The 16581-nt window shown below is 43.7% G+C and overlaps 1 protein-coding gene across 1 annotated transcript in view; it reads right to left on the bottom strand.

Moving 5' to 3' along the window:
* Nucleotides 1-16519, bottom strand: part of FOXRED1 (FAD dependent oxidoreductase domain containing 1) — a 233671-nt gene extending 217152 nt beyond the window's left edge. Inside the window, exons 1-11 of the mRNA XM_081844421.1 lie at nucleotides 16304-16519; nucleotides 12516-12736; nucleotides 11626-11736; nucleotides 10237-10355; nucleotides 9794-9888; nucleotides 8549-8650; nucleotides 7741-7817; nucleotides 6487-6647; nucleotides 4797-4926; nucleotides 3440-3544; nucleotides 774-1824 (exon numbers count right to left, since the gene is read on the bottom strand). Of these exons, the coding sequence (XP_081700547.1) occupies nucleotides 1570-1824; nucleotides 3440-3544; nucleotides 4797-4926; nucleotides 6487-6647; nucleotides 7741-7817; nucleotides 8549-8650; nucleotides 9794-9888; nucleotides 10237-10355; nucleotides 11626-11736; nucleotides 12516-12736; nucleotides 16304-16433 (1506 nt within the window). The 5' untranslated portion in view covers nucleotides 16434-16519 and the 3' untranslated portion in view covers nucleotides 774-1569. The remainder of the gene's footprint in view (nucleotides 1-773; nucleotides 1825-3439; nucleotides 3545-4796; nucleotides 4927-6486; nucleotides 6648-7740; nucleotides 7818-8548; nucleotides 8651-9793; nucleotides 9889-10236; nucleotides 10356-11625; nucleotides 11737-12515; nucleotides 12737-16303) is intronic.
* Nucleotides 16520-16581: the final 62 nt, after the last annotated feature.

The following is a 16581-nucleotide window of genomic DNA, read 5'->3' as shown; positions in this document are numbered from 1 at the left end:
ACCTCCAACTGTAAAAAAAGAAAACTCATTATTTTAACCCCCAATAATGCTGCTGCAGTTGTTTTTTTAATGGTATATAGAAACAGTAAAAAGTCAAGCCTGATTTCTGGGATAAGGGTGAAAATAGTTCATTTCTTCCACTTCGAAACATAGTTCCAATGACCTCAGTTCTAAGGTTATCCAAAATAACCAGCTGTCAGTTCAACAAGCGATTGTCTCTTCCACGAATCAAGAAACAGCATCAGAAAGTCAGATGTAGCAAAAAGCCAGGGAGATCCATGGTAAGTACAATAGCAGAAGAGCAAGACCAAACTGGACATCTCCTTTTTGAGTAGCACAGCTCCCGAGACATTTTCTAACTTACGAAGATTCAGTGCTTAATTACAATGAGGTTTCACCAAGTGTTGGAAATTTTCTTTCTGAATCAAGGACCCAAGGAACCTAAATTCAACTGCTTTGTACCACATTACATAAATCCAGGACTGTTCCTGACTCGTGTTAATCAGCAGCCTGGTGGAAAGGGAGGGCACCTTCCCCATGCAAGGGAATAAAAACATCAATTATTATACAAAGCTTAATTGCTCAGGCCATGACCATTAGGAGTTATTATTTTATTCATTCACTTACTGCATTTATATCCCACTTTTCCCTCCAAAGAATTCAAGGTGGTGTGCATGGTTCTCCCCTTCCTCACTTAATCCTCACAACCACCCTGTAGGTTAAGCTGAAAGGCTGTTAAAAAAAAAACATCTTCTCCATGCCCCCAAACATACTGCATCTTCTCCATGCCCCCAAACATACTGACAATCTCTTGCTCAGTGGGCTATTAAAAACCCCATATTGGGTTTTTTTAAAAAAATAATTTGATCACAGTCTTTTAATGGCAGGTAGAACATAAAAGCACAAACTCCACATTCAGAGGTGGTTTACCTCTAAATACCAGATGCCAGCAAAAAAGCAGAGTTGGGGATGCAGAAGGCTAGTCCTTCAGCACACTGCTTTTACGCTTCCTAGAGCCACCTGAATAGCTGCACAAACAGCAGCAGACTTGAGGGACCCCATTCAGAAGGACTCATGCTCTTAACCTGTAATTGGCACGATGGAGACACCCAGTTGGCTCTTGCGGCCAACGTGGTATGAAAAGTTGGATCACCCTGATTTAGAGTGTCTTGATCTATAGCTGTATTGGACTTCCTGTTTTGGGAAGTTTTTAATGTTTGAAGTTCTATTCTGTTTTTAGTCCTCTGTTGGGAGCTGCCCAGAGTGGCTGGGGAAACCCAGCCAGATGGGTGGGGTATAAATAATAAAATTATTATTATTACTTGAATTTTCAATTGTTACATGGATTAAAATGGAGAAGCAGCAATCTTACACAAGGAGTTTATCCTGTCTGAGGCCCACTCAAATGATGTGGAGCTGTGCAGTGCAACACTTGTAGGAACAGTATGGGAATCTGAACAGTCTTCACGAAGTGCTGCATGGGCATGTAGTCATTAATCTGGGAAAGAAAGTAGGGAAGAACAGAAAGAGCTGGGACTCGCCATCAAGATACCCAGCTCTCTAAAGCACTTAAATGATGTTCCTTTCTACAGCCTTGTTCCCTTTGAAGAACCTGTTGAAGGAGAATATGCTTAGGTCGATGGCCTTGAATTTCCCATCAATTATGAGCTCAGCTAGGGCTTGGCCCACAGCTGGTGACTGCTGAAGTCCGTGTCCACTGAAGCCTGTGGCGAAATAGAGGTTTTCCACCAGTGGGTGCACACCAATCACAGGACTCTGGTCAAAGATGTTGTAGTCATAGTAACCAGCCCAAGAACTCTTCACCTGTCATGAGATAAAGATAAAGCTATTTCAGTCACAAGATACAGTCCCTGAACTGTCAATGACAGGACTAACAGAGGATCTCAGGGACAGACCTACAGAAACAGACAAGGCTGCACTCTTAAACCCACCAGTAAAATACAGTATACTACAGAGGTACCTCGGGTTAAGTACTTAATTCGTTCCGGAGGGCCGTTCTTAACCTGAAACTGTTCTTAACCTGAAGCACCAGTTTAGCTAATGGGGCCTCCTGCTGCTACTGCGCCACCAGAGCACGATTTCTGTTCTCATTCTGAAGCAAAGTTCTTAACCCGAGGTACTATTTCTGGGTTAGCAGAGTCTGTAACCTGAAGCGTATGTAACCTGAAGGGTATGTAACCCAAGGTACCACTGTACTTAGATATTGAATCCTAGCCAGTTATTCCTAGCTGAACAAGAGGGATAAAAGGCTATGTATAGAACTCAAGAGGGAAAAGCAAGATAGAGATGAAAGTTCTAAGATCTTTGTGATTTGGTGCTAACCCGCAAGAATTGCAGAGTTCGACATCCTAAGAATGTGACTTTTACTTTAAATATATAATGGATGGATGGCCTACAATCGTCCTGGGTAATCCAGAAGGTTAAAAACCACATCATTTTATTATTAGAGTGGTTTTCAGATGTGCACAAACATGAAACAAGCTGCTGTGAGCCTTGAGTTCCTCAGTTCCCCACTTCCTCTTTCGCAGATGGGAGAGAGAAGGAACACATGAGCCCAGGAGAACTGTGGCTCTCCAGAAATTACTGGACTCTAGTTCACATCAAACAGCATTATGGCCAACAGTCAGGGATGATGGGAGCTGAAATCTAGCAACATCTGGAGGGCTAAATGTTTCCCATCCCAGTGGTTTAGTGTAATATGTGAAGTGAAATAGTGTCAATGGCTGCGAAACACCCTACAAGACAAGTCTTGCTAGCCAGATTGCAAACTCACTGTGGCTAATGTACAACTATCAACTCACCCTACAGGAACAAGGAGGAATAAGTTGAAACAGTTGTATTGCTTACAGAGAATAATTATACCAGCAGAGGACCACTAGTCCATTCTGACCTCATCACAAAATTCACCGAAGCAAACATACCCAGTCCAAATTCAAAACTTATACAGTCGTACTTTGGCTCCCAAACGCCTTGTGAGTCGAACGTTTTGGCTCCCAAACGCCGCAAACCCGTGAGCGTTCCGGTTTGTGAATGTTCTTTGGAACCTGAATATCCAACACAACTTCTGATTGGCTGCAGGAACTTCCTGCAGCCAATCAGAAGCCGCACCTTGGTTTCCGAACGTTTTGGAAGTCGAACGGACTTCCGGAACGGATTCCGTTCAACTTCTAAGGCACCACTGGACTGTCAGTATCAAAGACAACGAGGGGCCTGAAGACTAATGAGGTAGATGAAATGTTGATCACAGTTAGCTCAAAACAGAAATAAATAGAAGGGCAATACAAAATATGAGGAAGTGAAACCTGCAAGGTGCTTCTGATTGATTAACCATAAGTGGGCAATATGTCTGCACCAGGCCCCAAAATAAAGTTTAAGGAGTTAACTCCTTAACCACCTCCTTGAGAAAGTCAATCATTACCTTCAAGGATTGAAAGTTGGGCACCCGGTGAGCCAGCTTGGGCCAGACTTTATCCTGGAAGAACTCATGATCTACTTCCAGGTCCTGGATATCTGGCTCTTCCTCCTAAGAAGAAAGCACAAGAAGCTGAATTCTGGGCACCAGAAAATTACAATCATGGCAGCTGAAAACCTTGTTTGCATTTTGAACCTCCCCTAGAAAAGTGCAGCCACAGGGCAGATAGAGAGCAACTCAAATGCAATAGCCAAGTCTCAAACTACAGCATGCTTGGGTAGGCTTTGGGTAGACTTCAGCTGTCAGTGTGGGGCAGCGAATAGCATTGGGCTTTGACCAAGACAGATCTGGATTCAAATCCTTATTGAACCACAATGCTTACTCAGTTGTCTTACCCATCGTTCTGCCCAGACACTGAGATCCAGCGCTGAGGGCCTTCTGGCAGTTCCCTCACTGCGAGAAGTGAAGTTACAGGGAACCAGGCAGAGGGTCTTCTCGGTAATGGCGCCCACCCTGTGGAACACCCTCTCATCAGATGTCAAAGAAATAAACAACTATGGGACTTTTAGAAGACATCTGAAGGCAACCCTGTTTAGGGAAGCTTTTAATATTTGATGAATCATTGTACAGTGGTACCTCGGGTTAAGTACTTAATTTGTTCCGGAGGTCCGTTCTTAACCTGAAACTGTACTTAACCTGAAGCACCACTTTAGCTAATGGGGCCTCCCACTGCTGCCGCGCCGCCGGAGGACGATTTCTGTTCTCATCCTGAAGCAAAGTTCTTAACCCGAGGTAATATTTCTGGGTTAGCGGAGTCTGTAACCTGAAGCATATGTAACCCGAGGTACCACTGTATTTTAATACTCTGCTGGAAGCAGCCCAGAGCAGCTGGGGAAACCCAGCCAGATGGGCGGGGTATAAATGAATGAATGAATAATTTTATTATTATTATTATTATTATTATTATTATTATTATTATTATTATTATTCCACTAATTCAAAGCCTAGCCTTCATTGGAATGGTGGGGGAGAGAAGTGACCACATGTGTCAAGTCATCCAGAGCTCTTTAGAGAAAAAGAGTGATAAAGACTTAATCAAATTTTAGATGCTCACCAAATGATAAAACAATACGGTTGGTATCCCAACAGTCCCGTTCCACTACTGCAAGAGACTTGTGCTAGCACAATGGAACTTTCCCATAACAAATCATTTCCCCTTGCAGTGTTCTTACAGGAACACTTCCTTACATGCGAGTTAACATGTACAACATCAGAAACACCCAGAGCGCTTCCTCTCTGGGGGCTGATGTCCCTGCTGTGGCTTCCTAAGAGTCAGCTCCCAATAAAATCTTGGTAAACTCACTTCTGTAGGGCTTAAGCCTCCAAGGTAGTTGCCACCCAGGCCTTCCCTCCGGAAGTAAGCTCCTGTGGTGTCGATTAGCAGAGGACACTCCAAGCCAGGTCCATCAGGGCAGTGCCAGACATAGACATACCTAGCAGCACAATGACAAAGAGAAAATAGCTCCAGCATTTAATCAAGGCCAAAATACTACATCTCCATGCAAACTAAGAGGGATAAAGAGTAGCCACAGGGCATGACACGTGAGCTTGGACCTTGAAATTACAACAGGCAAGGTAAGAGCTGTCTTTCATTTCATTTCTTCTTATTATTTATTAAATTTCTATACCACCCTCCATCCAAGGATCACAGGATGGTTTACAATATAAAAACACAAAATTGCATACCATAACAAACAAAAAACCCCAGTTTAAAAGCCCACAGATTGTTTAATTAGCCAATGGCCTGGCGCCTCTCCTTGGGGAGAGCATTCCACAAATAGAAAGGAATCTCAGAAAATACCAGTTCTTCATGTCATCACCCCCTGGTCCTCTTGTGGAAGAGACACACAAAAAAGAGCCTCAGATGATGATTGCTAAAGCTGCCTTAGAAACAAAGCCATCAATCCTTCTGGCCTGGCACTGTTTAGTTCAATTGGGAGCAAATCTCAGGCAAAGGTCTCTTTTCCAGCTCTGCAAGCAAAGATCCTTTCAACTGGAAAAGCCCGGGACTGAACCAGGAATATCTGGTATACAAGGCATGTGTTCTTATCACTCAGGTATCTCTCTCTCTCTCTCTCCCTCTCTCTCTCTCTCTCTCTCTCTCTCTCACACACACACACAGAGAGAGAGGGGGGGGGAGAGATTTATGGGTGAAATATGAAAGAAGGCAGCTGTGCTAGGAAAAAGTTACCAATTCCAGTAATCTATGTTTTACTAGCAAAGTTTAAAGAAGAAGGAGCAGTAGCTGTCTAACCATTTGGATCAGGGGCAAGGAAGGTGTGGCCCCACCAGATGTTGCTGGACTAAAACCGATCTGCAGAGCCACAGATTTAGAAAAATAAGTGTAGGTCTATCGTGTGTGGCAACAGAGGAACAGTACAAAAACTCTGGCCCTAACTTCAAAGTGAATCATGCTGGCAGCCCTCACAAATCTGAGAATCACAATATATAAAAAGGTAAAGGGACCCCTGACCATTAGGTCCAGTCGTGACCGACTCTGGGGTTGCGGTGCTCATCTCGCTTTATTGGCCGAGGGAGCCGGCGTACAGCTTCCGGGTCATGTGGCCAGCATGACTAAGCTGCTTCTGGCGAACCAGAGCAGCGCATGGAAACGCCAATCTCGCTTTATTGGCCGAGGGAGCCGGCGTACAGCTTCCGGGTCATGTGGCCAGCATGACTAAGCTGCTTCTGGCGAACCAGAGCAGCGCATGGAAACGCCGTTTACCTTCCCGCCAGAGTGGTACCTATTTATCTACTTGCACTTTAAGGTGCTTTCGAACTGCTAGGTGGGCAGGAGCAGGGACCGAGCAATGGGAGCTCACCCAGTCACGGGGATTCAAACCACTGACCTTCTGATCGGCAAGCCCTAGGCTCTGTGGTTTAACCCACAGCGCCACCCGCGTCCCTATCACAATATATGGTTACCATTTAATTGTTTAAAGGTATTTAACATATGAACTCCAAAGCAGCATAAATACTAGGTATAGCCATACCTTTTCTTGGGTTCCACAGGAAGCCTGATGCCCAGCATTGAGTGTGGCGGCCCAGTTCCAATGCCAGCCATCTCTGCCACACTGCCTGACCAAGCTCCTGCTGCATTCACCACAAAACCACATTCTATTTTGGTGGATTCTATACTGTCGGGCATCTGGACCTAGAGGGTAACACAGTAGGGAGGACCTGGTAACTGTTTCATTAGGCAAGCAAATACCCTCTCTGACATGGGTTTTCCAGATGACAATGGGAAATACACAAGCAAAAAGGAAAAAAGCCAGGGAAATCTCACAGGATATGTGACCAAGCATTTGTTGCATCGTGGAAGTGATAGAGTGCTTTCTGATTTACTTCTTGTTCCATTATGAAAAACGCTGGGATTTCCTGTCTAGTTGCTATTGTGCATTCCACCTCCTTTTCATGTCACACACAAGCCTGGCAAAGTACACCCCAGAGGACATGCCAGAAAATGCCAGAAATTGTTGGCATCCATGTATATCTTCAGTACATTTGCATGGCAGTCTTAAACTGAGCTAACACTGGAGCCACTTCGCTTAGGGAGAGAAGAGAAGAGCAGTTTTGGGGGGGAGTGCAGACTACTGAACACATACCTATATCTTAGATTGGCTTTTCCTTTAGGCTAGTGGAGCAGGGCTGGGGAACCTGTGGACCTTCAGATGTTGCTGGACTATAACTCCCATCACCAGCAACCAAGATCTGGCAAGCCACAGGTTCCTTAGCCCTGTAACAGAGCCAGGGAACCAGGTGGCACTGCAGCATGGGATACACAAAGAAGCCTGAAATGATATCAAAGCCCCATTTCCAGCCCTTCTCCTGCCCAGTACAATACTGGCCCTTGAACAAAGGTTAATATGTAATATTGTCATCTAAGAAGTCAGTGGCCACAAGCCTGCCTATTTTATCTGTTCTGTCAAAAGTTCAAGGGCAGATCATACTGTACTAAAGTTCTTTTTAGTTTTGTAAGCTCTCGTTAGCTCTGCTAAACTACAGAAGCACCTCATAGAAACAGAAGTTTTGAGAGGCCATCACATCAAACATAACTGACAAGTAGAAAAGACTACAACCTGAAAATAGAGACAATGAACATATTTTTGTAACCCAATAAAATCTTTAATAAAAATTATATATATATTTTTTTAAATTGAGGGTTTTCTGTGAGCTTCTCCTTGGAACCTTCTATTCAGCACATCTTGCCCCTACTTTTAATTGAAGTAGTTCAAATAATGACTTACATTAACACCCTTGATACGGGAGAAATTAATACGATCCCCATCATGTGTCCTCAGTTCTTCTGTATACAAGTCGAAAGCTGCAGATGATGAAAAAGAACATACAGAAGCAACTTTGCTTTGGCTCAACTTTGAAATCTAAGACATGGAAAAATGAGGGCTTCCAATCCCTTGGGTAAAATATTTGAAGCATTTTTTGTAGCCCCCCTTCATTAGATGAGATTTCAGGATGGTATACGGCAGCTGTGTGTAAAGATTGGTCCTCCGGATAATAATAATAAATTTTATTTATATCCCGCCCTCCCCAGCCGAAGCCGGGCTCAGAGTGGCTAACAACAGTAAAATAATACAACAAGATGTTACTAGACTGCAGATCCCATCAACTGCAGCAAGCATGGCCAATGGCTAGGGATAATGGGAGTTGTAGTTCAGCAATATTTGAAGAGCCAAAGGCTCCCCACACCTGGTATACAGCATAAAACAAATATACAAAACAGTAAAACTTTAATTTTAAAATAGACTAAAACTTGCTCAGTTTAAATCATTAACATGATACAGAACTATCTAAGTAAATAATAATGTTTCTGCCTGGTGCTTAAACGATACGGTTGGAGGGCATTCCACTGCTCCTGCAGCCAACTGGAAGCTGCGCCTTGGTTTTTTAACGGTTTCGGATTCTGTTCGAGAACCAAGGTAAGACTGTACTGAATAGGGTTTCTGCCCCCTGGTGCCAGGAGGCTGAGCTACCCAACACAATTCAGTGGTAATGATGGTGTGTGCTTGCAATACCAAGTGGAGGTGACAGACTCACATTTCACTTCGCCGCAGCTCTGGTAGACACCCAATGATATTGCTTTGTTCCGGAAAGCATTGAGAAGAGTCCAGGGGTCAAACCATCCCTCATTTTCCAAGCCTTAAGAAGACAAAACAGAGAACACAAGGCAATCTAGTTTAGAATTACAATGCCATGACACCTATTCTGCAGCCATACTCTGAACATTTCTGAATAGCACTCTTGGTTGGCTAAGAACAATTGATCTTTCCCAACAGGCAAACTCAGTAAAAAAGCCCAGAACAAAACAGAACAACCCCCACCCCCTGCAAGATTTCTTATACAGTCAAACCTTGGTTGTTGAACATAATCCATTCCGGAAGATAATTTGATTTCGGAAACATTTGACAACCAAGGCACAGCTTCCAATTGGTTGCAAGAGCTTCTTGAACTCAGGTGGAAGCCCCATCGGACATTTGAGTTCTGTGGAACGTTTGAAAACCAGAGCATTTACTTCCGGGTTTTCAGCATTTGAAAACAGAGCAGTTCGAGAACCAAGGTTTGACTGTAACAAGTAACCTCCACTGTACTTTGGCAAACAGTCAGCAGTGTTAGGAGAGGCAATTTGGTCCAGGTTTGCTCTTATCTGCAGCTCTGTCTCTTGATCACTAAAAGAAATGTGAAAGAACCCAGAAAATATGACCAGATATTAGGAAACCAGGCAATAACATGAGAAGGGAATGAGGCCCCGGCACCAACAGGAATAACAGTCAGACTCTCATTTAAGAGACACTTCAGAATACCAAGTAAGAAAATGTGTAGGCAGAAATCTATCAAAATTCTCAATAAGCAGAAAATCTGCTCTCAGCTTCCAGTGTTTTTATTGCCTTTGCAGCCATTGGATAGATGTGTGGATAAAAGCACATGAGCACATTTTATTGAAATGTATTTTTTTCCTTTTAAACTATTTAATAAATGAGATAATTATGCTAATATTCATGGGTTGCGCCATTTTGCCCTGAGATATGGATCTCCAACATTTCTGACTATGGATCTGAGTGAGAATGCAGCTGATGGGGCAGGGGTTGAAGGACCAGTACTGGACTAGCCACTCATAAGGAAGCTGTCAGCAGAAAATAGGAGAAATAGGGGCTTGTTCATTTTAGAGTCCCTGTAAGTTAAGCATACAAAAAGGAAGAACAGAGCATTTTTATTTTAAACTGTTTACTTGAGACAGCAGTGCTATTAATCTTTAGGAAAGATGGAGATTCAGCAGTCTAGTACCAATGGAAGCCAAAGCTACTCCATCTGTATTCAACCACGGATACTTCTTTTTCAGTTGTGCTGGTGATAGTAGTGAGATCTCTGCTCCTTCCCTCCTGAAAAAAGCAAGCAAACAAATCATTAAAGAACTCTCATCAGAATGCACAAGATGGGGAAAAATCCATTTTGTCAATTTAAAAGATGCTCTAATAAGGGCCGGAAGGGGCAATTTATGTTATTATTTTTAAAGTCAAAAAGTCTACTTTCCAAAGAAAGTAATTTCCAAATAATCTGTGTGAGCAAATAGGTAAAATTACCACAGGTGATCTCAATGCTGGGGGCAGAAAACCACTATGGCTTTAAAAGAATGTAACATTTTCAAAGACCTCATTCATACATACATGCCTATCACTGTTTCTTCTCTCTAAGCAACTTTTACCCAAAGGATCCTCAGAACCCCATACCTTTGAATTCCAACATTCTCCTCCAGCAGAGCAGCTCCATCCTCTGAAGCCAGGAAGAGATAGCCTGATGGGTTAAACTGAATATCTATGGGTGGCTGGGTGACAACACCAAGGTATTGCTGGAACAAAAAGATAATCTGTTTACATTTCAAGGATTGCTGTCTTCAGGATGGGATGGAGTGGGAAACTTACAGGAATACATATCACTGCTATAGCTCTTTTCTTGAGAGTTTAAAGAGCTTTATGATCACGGTAGTCCATGGGTAGGCAAACTAAGGCTTGGGGGCCGGATCCAGCCCAATCGCCTTCTAAATCTGGTCCGTGGACGGTCTGGGAATCAGTGTGTTTTTACATGAGTAGAATGTGCCCTTTCATTTAAAATGCATTTCTGGGTTATTTGTGGGGTTTGCCTGGTGTTTTTACATGAGTAGAATGTGTGCTTTTATTTAAAATGCATCTCTGGGTTATTTGTGGGGCATAGGAATTCGTTCGTGCCCCCCCCCCAATATAGTCCAACCCCCCCACAAGGTCTGAGGGACGGTGGACCGGCCACCTGCTGAAAAAGTTTGCTGACCCCTGCATGTAGTCCTTACACAACAGTGCATTATTGTTATCCCCATATTCTAGATGAGAAGCTATGGGGGAGGGGGGTAATGGCTTATCTAGGACTACCTGATCATGGCAAAGAAAATATCTGAACTGGTTTATGCTTCATTCTTAAAAGTGCGATTCCAAGTATGTTTACTAAAAGTGGGACATTCTCTAATAAGTGTGCTTAGGACTTCAGACTTGACCATTATGATATGCCAACTCTTAGCATCTCTCAAGCACACATTATGTAACAATGGCCGAAGGATTTAGGAGAAAAATAATAAACAAAAGAAACAATCCATGCATGTATATGGGGCGATAAATTAAACCCGAAGAAGCTTCAAGAATGACACATGTCCAAAATTCCCAACAGTATATAAACAGAAATGTAGAACTTTAACTTCTGATCTAGAAAGTGTATAGTATATGGTTACCCTACAGCACTCTTAATGGAGTTGAGACAAAATCAGGAAGAAACACCAGTGTTTTCTGTTTGAATAACTTGCTACTGGGATGCCAATTGATAGATTCAGGTCTGTATGTGGATGCTAGGGTGACTGTGTTATTAGGACAAGGGCAGTGGAGCAAACTGCACCATGGTTATTCAATGCATTCAAACACTCCACCATTGTACTGTAGATATCGAAGTAGTTGCACATTCCCATATCTTGTCTCCTTCAAGATGGACCGATGGCCCATTTGCCTGTTCCAGAGGATGCAAGGCAGGCCATTGACAGAAGCAAGAGTGAGACTCCTCCACTCCAACATTCCCACAAACACCCAGACATCATGACATACGTTGATGGTGCGCAGGAAGTTTGCCGAAAACTGGCTCATCTTGATATTTTCTGGAATCGAATACTGCTGCCGTATTCCCCCTACAGAGAGTACTGTAGATGCTTTGGAATACTGCAAAGAAGCAAAACAGAAAATGATGCTGTCACTTAGCTCCATAGTCAAATCCCCTCTCCCAGAAACATTTCAGCAATGTAAAGAGCAGTAAGAAAATAAAACGCAACTGTGGAAGAGATTCCCTGGCAGGACAAAATGGTGAATGCCCATTTATTGCTGTTGCAGCATTATCAATCTGCAATTCAAAAGGTCACCTACTGTTTCTACATTTAATATAATAAACAGCCACCCTGATTACTTATTACTTTTTTATCTTGCCCTGGCTCCAAGAAGTACAGGGCAGACTGCAGAGTTCTCTCTCCCTGCCCTTCTATTTAATATTTACAACTAAAGCTGTGAGGCAGGTGAAGCTGAGAATGTGTGGTTGGCTTTGAGTCACCTAGATAGCTTGATGGCTGAGCAGAGATTTAAAGCAGGTCTCCATGGGCCAAGTCTGACGCTAAGTACTACAGCACACCTTCAGAAATGCACTTTAATGCAATTCATCTTTCTAGAAGGGATGTGAATACAGTCAATGACCATTTTGCGTGGGTGTTCTGTCTGTGGCCCCTGCGTTGGTGGAGGGGGTATAAGCATCCTCTTGCCCCCTTCCACACCAGTTCCTCCCTATTCATGACGCTGTCCTGTCACTTCCGGGTTTGTCGCCATGCGTGTCTTTTGGACACACATTAATGGCTCATTGCCTATATTGCACAAAGTAAGCCTGACACTTAACAAACTTGATGTTTGAAACCGTTCCGCAAGACCCCCATTATTGATCTCAGATGTTAAATGACCTTAATGTCTTTCTCCACCACCACTACTCGATATGCATTTCTCTGTGGTTCTTTCATCTTCAGCCAGAAGGCAATAGACCAGCCTATTACTCCACCCCCAACAATGACCACATCAGCGTGGTCAGGAGGTAAACCTTCTGTAACATGCCCGGGGTGCCAGCTACTGCCGGGAAGGAAGTCTTTCATTTTCTTGTAGGCATCGATGACTCCCTTCTCCAAATCTGAAAGAAGCCGGAAATAATACCATGCTGTTAGTGCTTAGCAGACTCAGTTGAGAAATAAAGCCACAACCTTATTGCTACCTAACGTGTCCAATATATCAAGTTTGGAGAAAGCAGAATCCAGCATTTGATGAATCTCAGCCCTTACGGTAGAAATGTATGTTTGGAAAGGCTTGGCAATTCTCAGATACAGAGAGATGTCATGTCCTTCCTGTGTATTTAAAGCACTCTTGCACTATTTTAACAGTAATGGCTTCGCCCAAAGAATTCTCAGCGCTGTAGTTTGTGTGCTTCAACTCTGTGAGGAATCTCTTAACCACTCTCACTCAATGAACTGCAGTTTTTAGGATTCTTTGCGGGAAGCAATGACTGTTAAACAACAACCATTTATTATTTATACCGCACCCATCTGGCTGGGTTTCCCCAGCCAGTCTAGGCAGCTTCCAACAAAAGATTAAAAATACATTAAAACGTCAGTCATAAAAACTTCCCTAAACAGGGCAGCCTTCAGATGTCTTCTAAAAGTCTGATAATTGTTTATTTCCGTGACATCTGATGGGAGGGCGGGCACTACTACCGAGAAGGCCCTTGGCACTGGACCTCAGTGTCTGGGTTGGATGGTGGGGGTGGAGACACTCCTTCAGGTATATAGGGCTGAGGCTGTTTAGGGCTTTAAAGATCAGCACCAACACTTTGAATTGTGCTCAGAAACGTAAAGTGGCATGCTACTGCTTTAACTGTATGTTGTGGTTGTGAACAAAATGGTTGAATATGTTTCCCGGTGGCTTCAAAGCTCCATATAACTTATTCCCTTTCCCCCCACAAGATATGTAGATTTATGAAGAGAGAAAGAACATCCATGTTTTCCACAAAAATTTACGCAAGCTGTAGAAAGCAGCTTTTCTTGTTAAAAAATAAAAGCAAAGTTACAATGGCTGTTCTGTTTATAGAACAAAACATAGCTCTAATTAAAACCATACTGACTGAAACAACCAAACAGTTATCAGTCTTCGTAACGGCAAGCCTTTCAGGTGCCCTTTGCACTTTATGCACCAACAGTTGTAGTCCTGGCATTCCTAATTTTAGCAACGCAATCAGCAGTTCAACAGTTAGGTTTAAACATGCTGTTTACGTTGCTGAAATTTTTACCTTGAGATGCCAGGCATGAACCAGGACTACAATTACTGGCGTATGATGTACAAAGGGCATCTTTAAGAAGACTGATAACTGTTTGTTTGTTTCAGTCATTATGGTATTAATTAGAGCTATGTTTTGCTCTAAAAATGAAACAGCCACCATAACTTTGTTAAAATGACTTAATTGTAAAAGTATACTCTGCTAATGAGGCTGTATTTTTTTGAAGACTAGTAATTATTTTAAATGCCTGTTGTCTTTGTCCATGGAGTTTTCTTGGCAGGTATACTGGAGTGGCTTGCCGGTTCCTGCTCCAGAGAACCTTTTAACGAGGGTGAAAGAGGAGAGTGCAAAATATGGTCTGAAGCTCAACATCAAAACAACAACAACAACAAAAAAAAGATCATGGCCACTGGGCCCATCACCTCCTGGCAAATAGAAGGGGAAGAAATGGAGGCAGTGAGAGATTTTACTTTCTTGGGCTCCATGATCACTGCAGATGGTGACAGCAGTCACGAAATTAAAAGACGCCTGCTCCTTGGGAGAAAGGCGATGGCAAACCTAGACAGCATCTTAAAAAGCAGAGACATCACCTTGCCAACAAAGGTCCGTAGAGTTAAAGCCATGGTTTTCCCAGTAGTGATGTATGGAAGTGAGAGCTGGACCATAAAGAAGGCTGATTGCCGAAGAATTGATGCTTTTGAATTATGGTGCTGGAGGAGACTCCTGAGAGTCCCATGGACTGCAAGAAGATCAAACCTATCCATTCTTAAGGAAATCAGCCCTGAGTGCTCACTGGAAGGACAGATTGTGAAGCTGAGGCTCCAATACTTTGGCCACCTCATGAGAAGAGAAGACTCCCTGGAAAAGACCCTGATGTTGGGAAAGATGGTGTGCACAAGGAGAAGGGGACAACAGAGGACGAGATGGTTGGACAGTGTTTTTGAAGCTACAAACATGAGTCTGACCAAACTGAGGGAGGCAGTGGAAGACAGGAGTGCCTGGCGTGCTCTGGTCCATGGGGTCACGAAGAGTCGGACACGACTAAACAACTACACAACAACAACAATTATTTTAAATACAAAAAACTTACAAAAATGCAGGTACGTGGTATTACCTTGGAATCTATGTTTTTCCACTGACTAATGCTGAAACGCTAAGCAAGCGTATTAGGGGAGGTAAACTCCATTGAACTAAGTGGAATTTATTTCTGAAGAAGCATGAATAGAATTGTGCTGCATGGCATTTACTTCTTGATTCACATTACATACTTACTGAATTCATTACCATCATTTTATAGGTTCAAATCAAAGAAACATGAGATAGTTATTGTACAATGCACTATATATTTAAGTAAGGAAATAGTAGTGACTTCCACCTCCTCACTTGTAGTTATCAAGTGTCGTGGTGAGCTACAATTAAGAGCAGCTGAAGCAGCCCACTTTTTTGCAAGTACTTACATTAAAAATAATGTAATTTATTATGGGGGGGACACTGGTGGCGCTGTGGGTAAAACCTCAGCGCCTAGGACTTGCCGATCGCATGGTTGGCGGTTCGAATCCCCGCGGCGCGGTGAGCTCCCGTTGTTCGGTCCCAGCTCCTGCCCACCTAGCAGTTCGAAAGCACCCTTAAGTGCAAGTAGATAAATAGGTACCGCTTTATAGCAGGAAGGTAAACGGCGTTTCCGTGTGCTGAGCTGGTGCCGGTTCGCCAGAGCAGCTTCATCACGCTGGCCACGTGACCCGGAGGTGTCTGCGGACAGCGCTGGCCCCCGGCCTCTTAAGTGAGATGAGAACAAAACCCTAGAGTCTGTCAAGACTGGCCCGTACAGGCAGGGGGACCTTGACCTTATTATGGGGGGGGGGGGGCTATTGTTTGCAAAAAGGAATGAGGAACACCACTACTGACACACGCATGCATCATCTAAAAGTCTCCCACTTCAGAACTCTTCTGTTAAGATGCACACTGCACAGATTTTAGTCAGTTAAATAATTCATCTAAAAGAAGTTGTTTGTAATAAGCTGACAAATATTTCCAAGTGCTTGCAACGAAATAATTTTAAAACTTTTTTTATATGTGTGCACAGGTATGTAGATTTCGGCCAATCAGTCAATCAAGTCAGTGAATTAATTAAACGAGACACACGTGTAAGGGGGATTAAAAATTGTCCCATTTTTTACAAACTCTAAAAAAAAACCCATTTCAAATTCTATTAAATTAGCATCCACTTCAGAAGAGATCTTAGCCAATCAACCATTCCAATAAAGAGGGAAGGGTTGGATGAAAATACCAGTACCAACCCACTCGTCATTTATTCGATTTTTACTTTTCCTCGAGAGGCTCCTCCTCTCGCCCCAGCCCTAGATTAGCCTCACGACAACCCTGCGAGGTAGGCCAGGCCTAGAGAAGAAGCCACCCCCGCCTGACGCGCACCTTTGACGGGGTCGTAAAGTCGGGGCTCCCCTGTACGAAACGGCCGGCGAGGCTCCGCCGGGCTCGCTGAGGGACTCGCCGCCGCCAGCAGAGGACGCAGCCCGCCCAGCAGCCTCCGCCCGCGGATCATCCTGCCGGCTCTGCTCCCCTCAGGAGACTGAGACGAGCCCGCGCGGACACCGAGACGTCCTCTCCTCACCTCAGCGCCTCAGGTTTGAACGCGTCACGGCAAACGCCCGCCCCCCGCCTACCCTGATAGGACCCGTGCGGTTCTGAGT

The sequence above is a fragment of the Podarcis erhardii genome (assembly GCF_964252035.2).
Source record: "Podarcis erhardii genome assembly, chromosome: 16".
Taxonomy (NCBI): Eukaryota; Metazoa; Chordata; class Lepidosauria; order Squamata; family Lacertidae; genus Podarcis; species Podarcis erhardii.
This window is presented reverse-complemented; position numbering and strand designations above follow the sequence as displayed.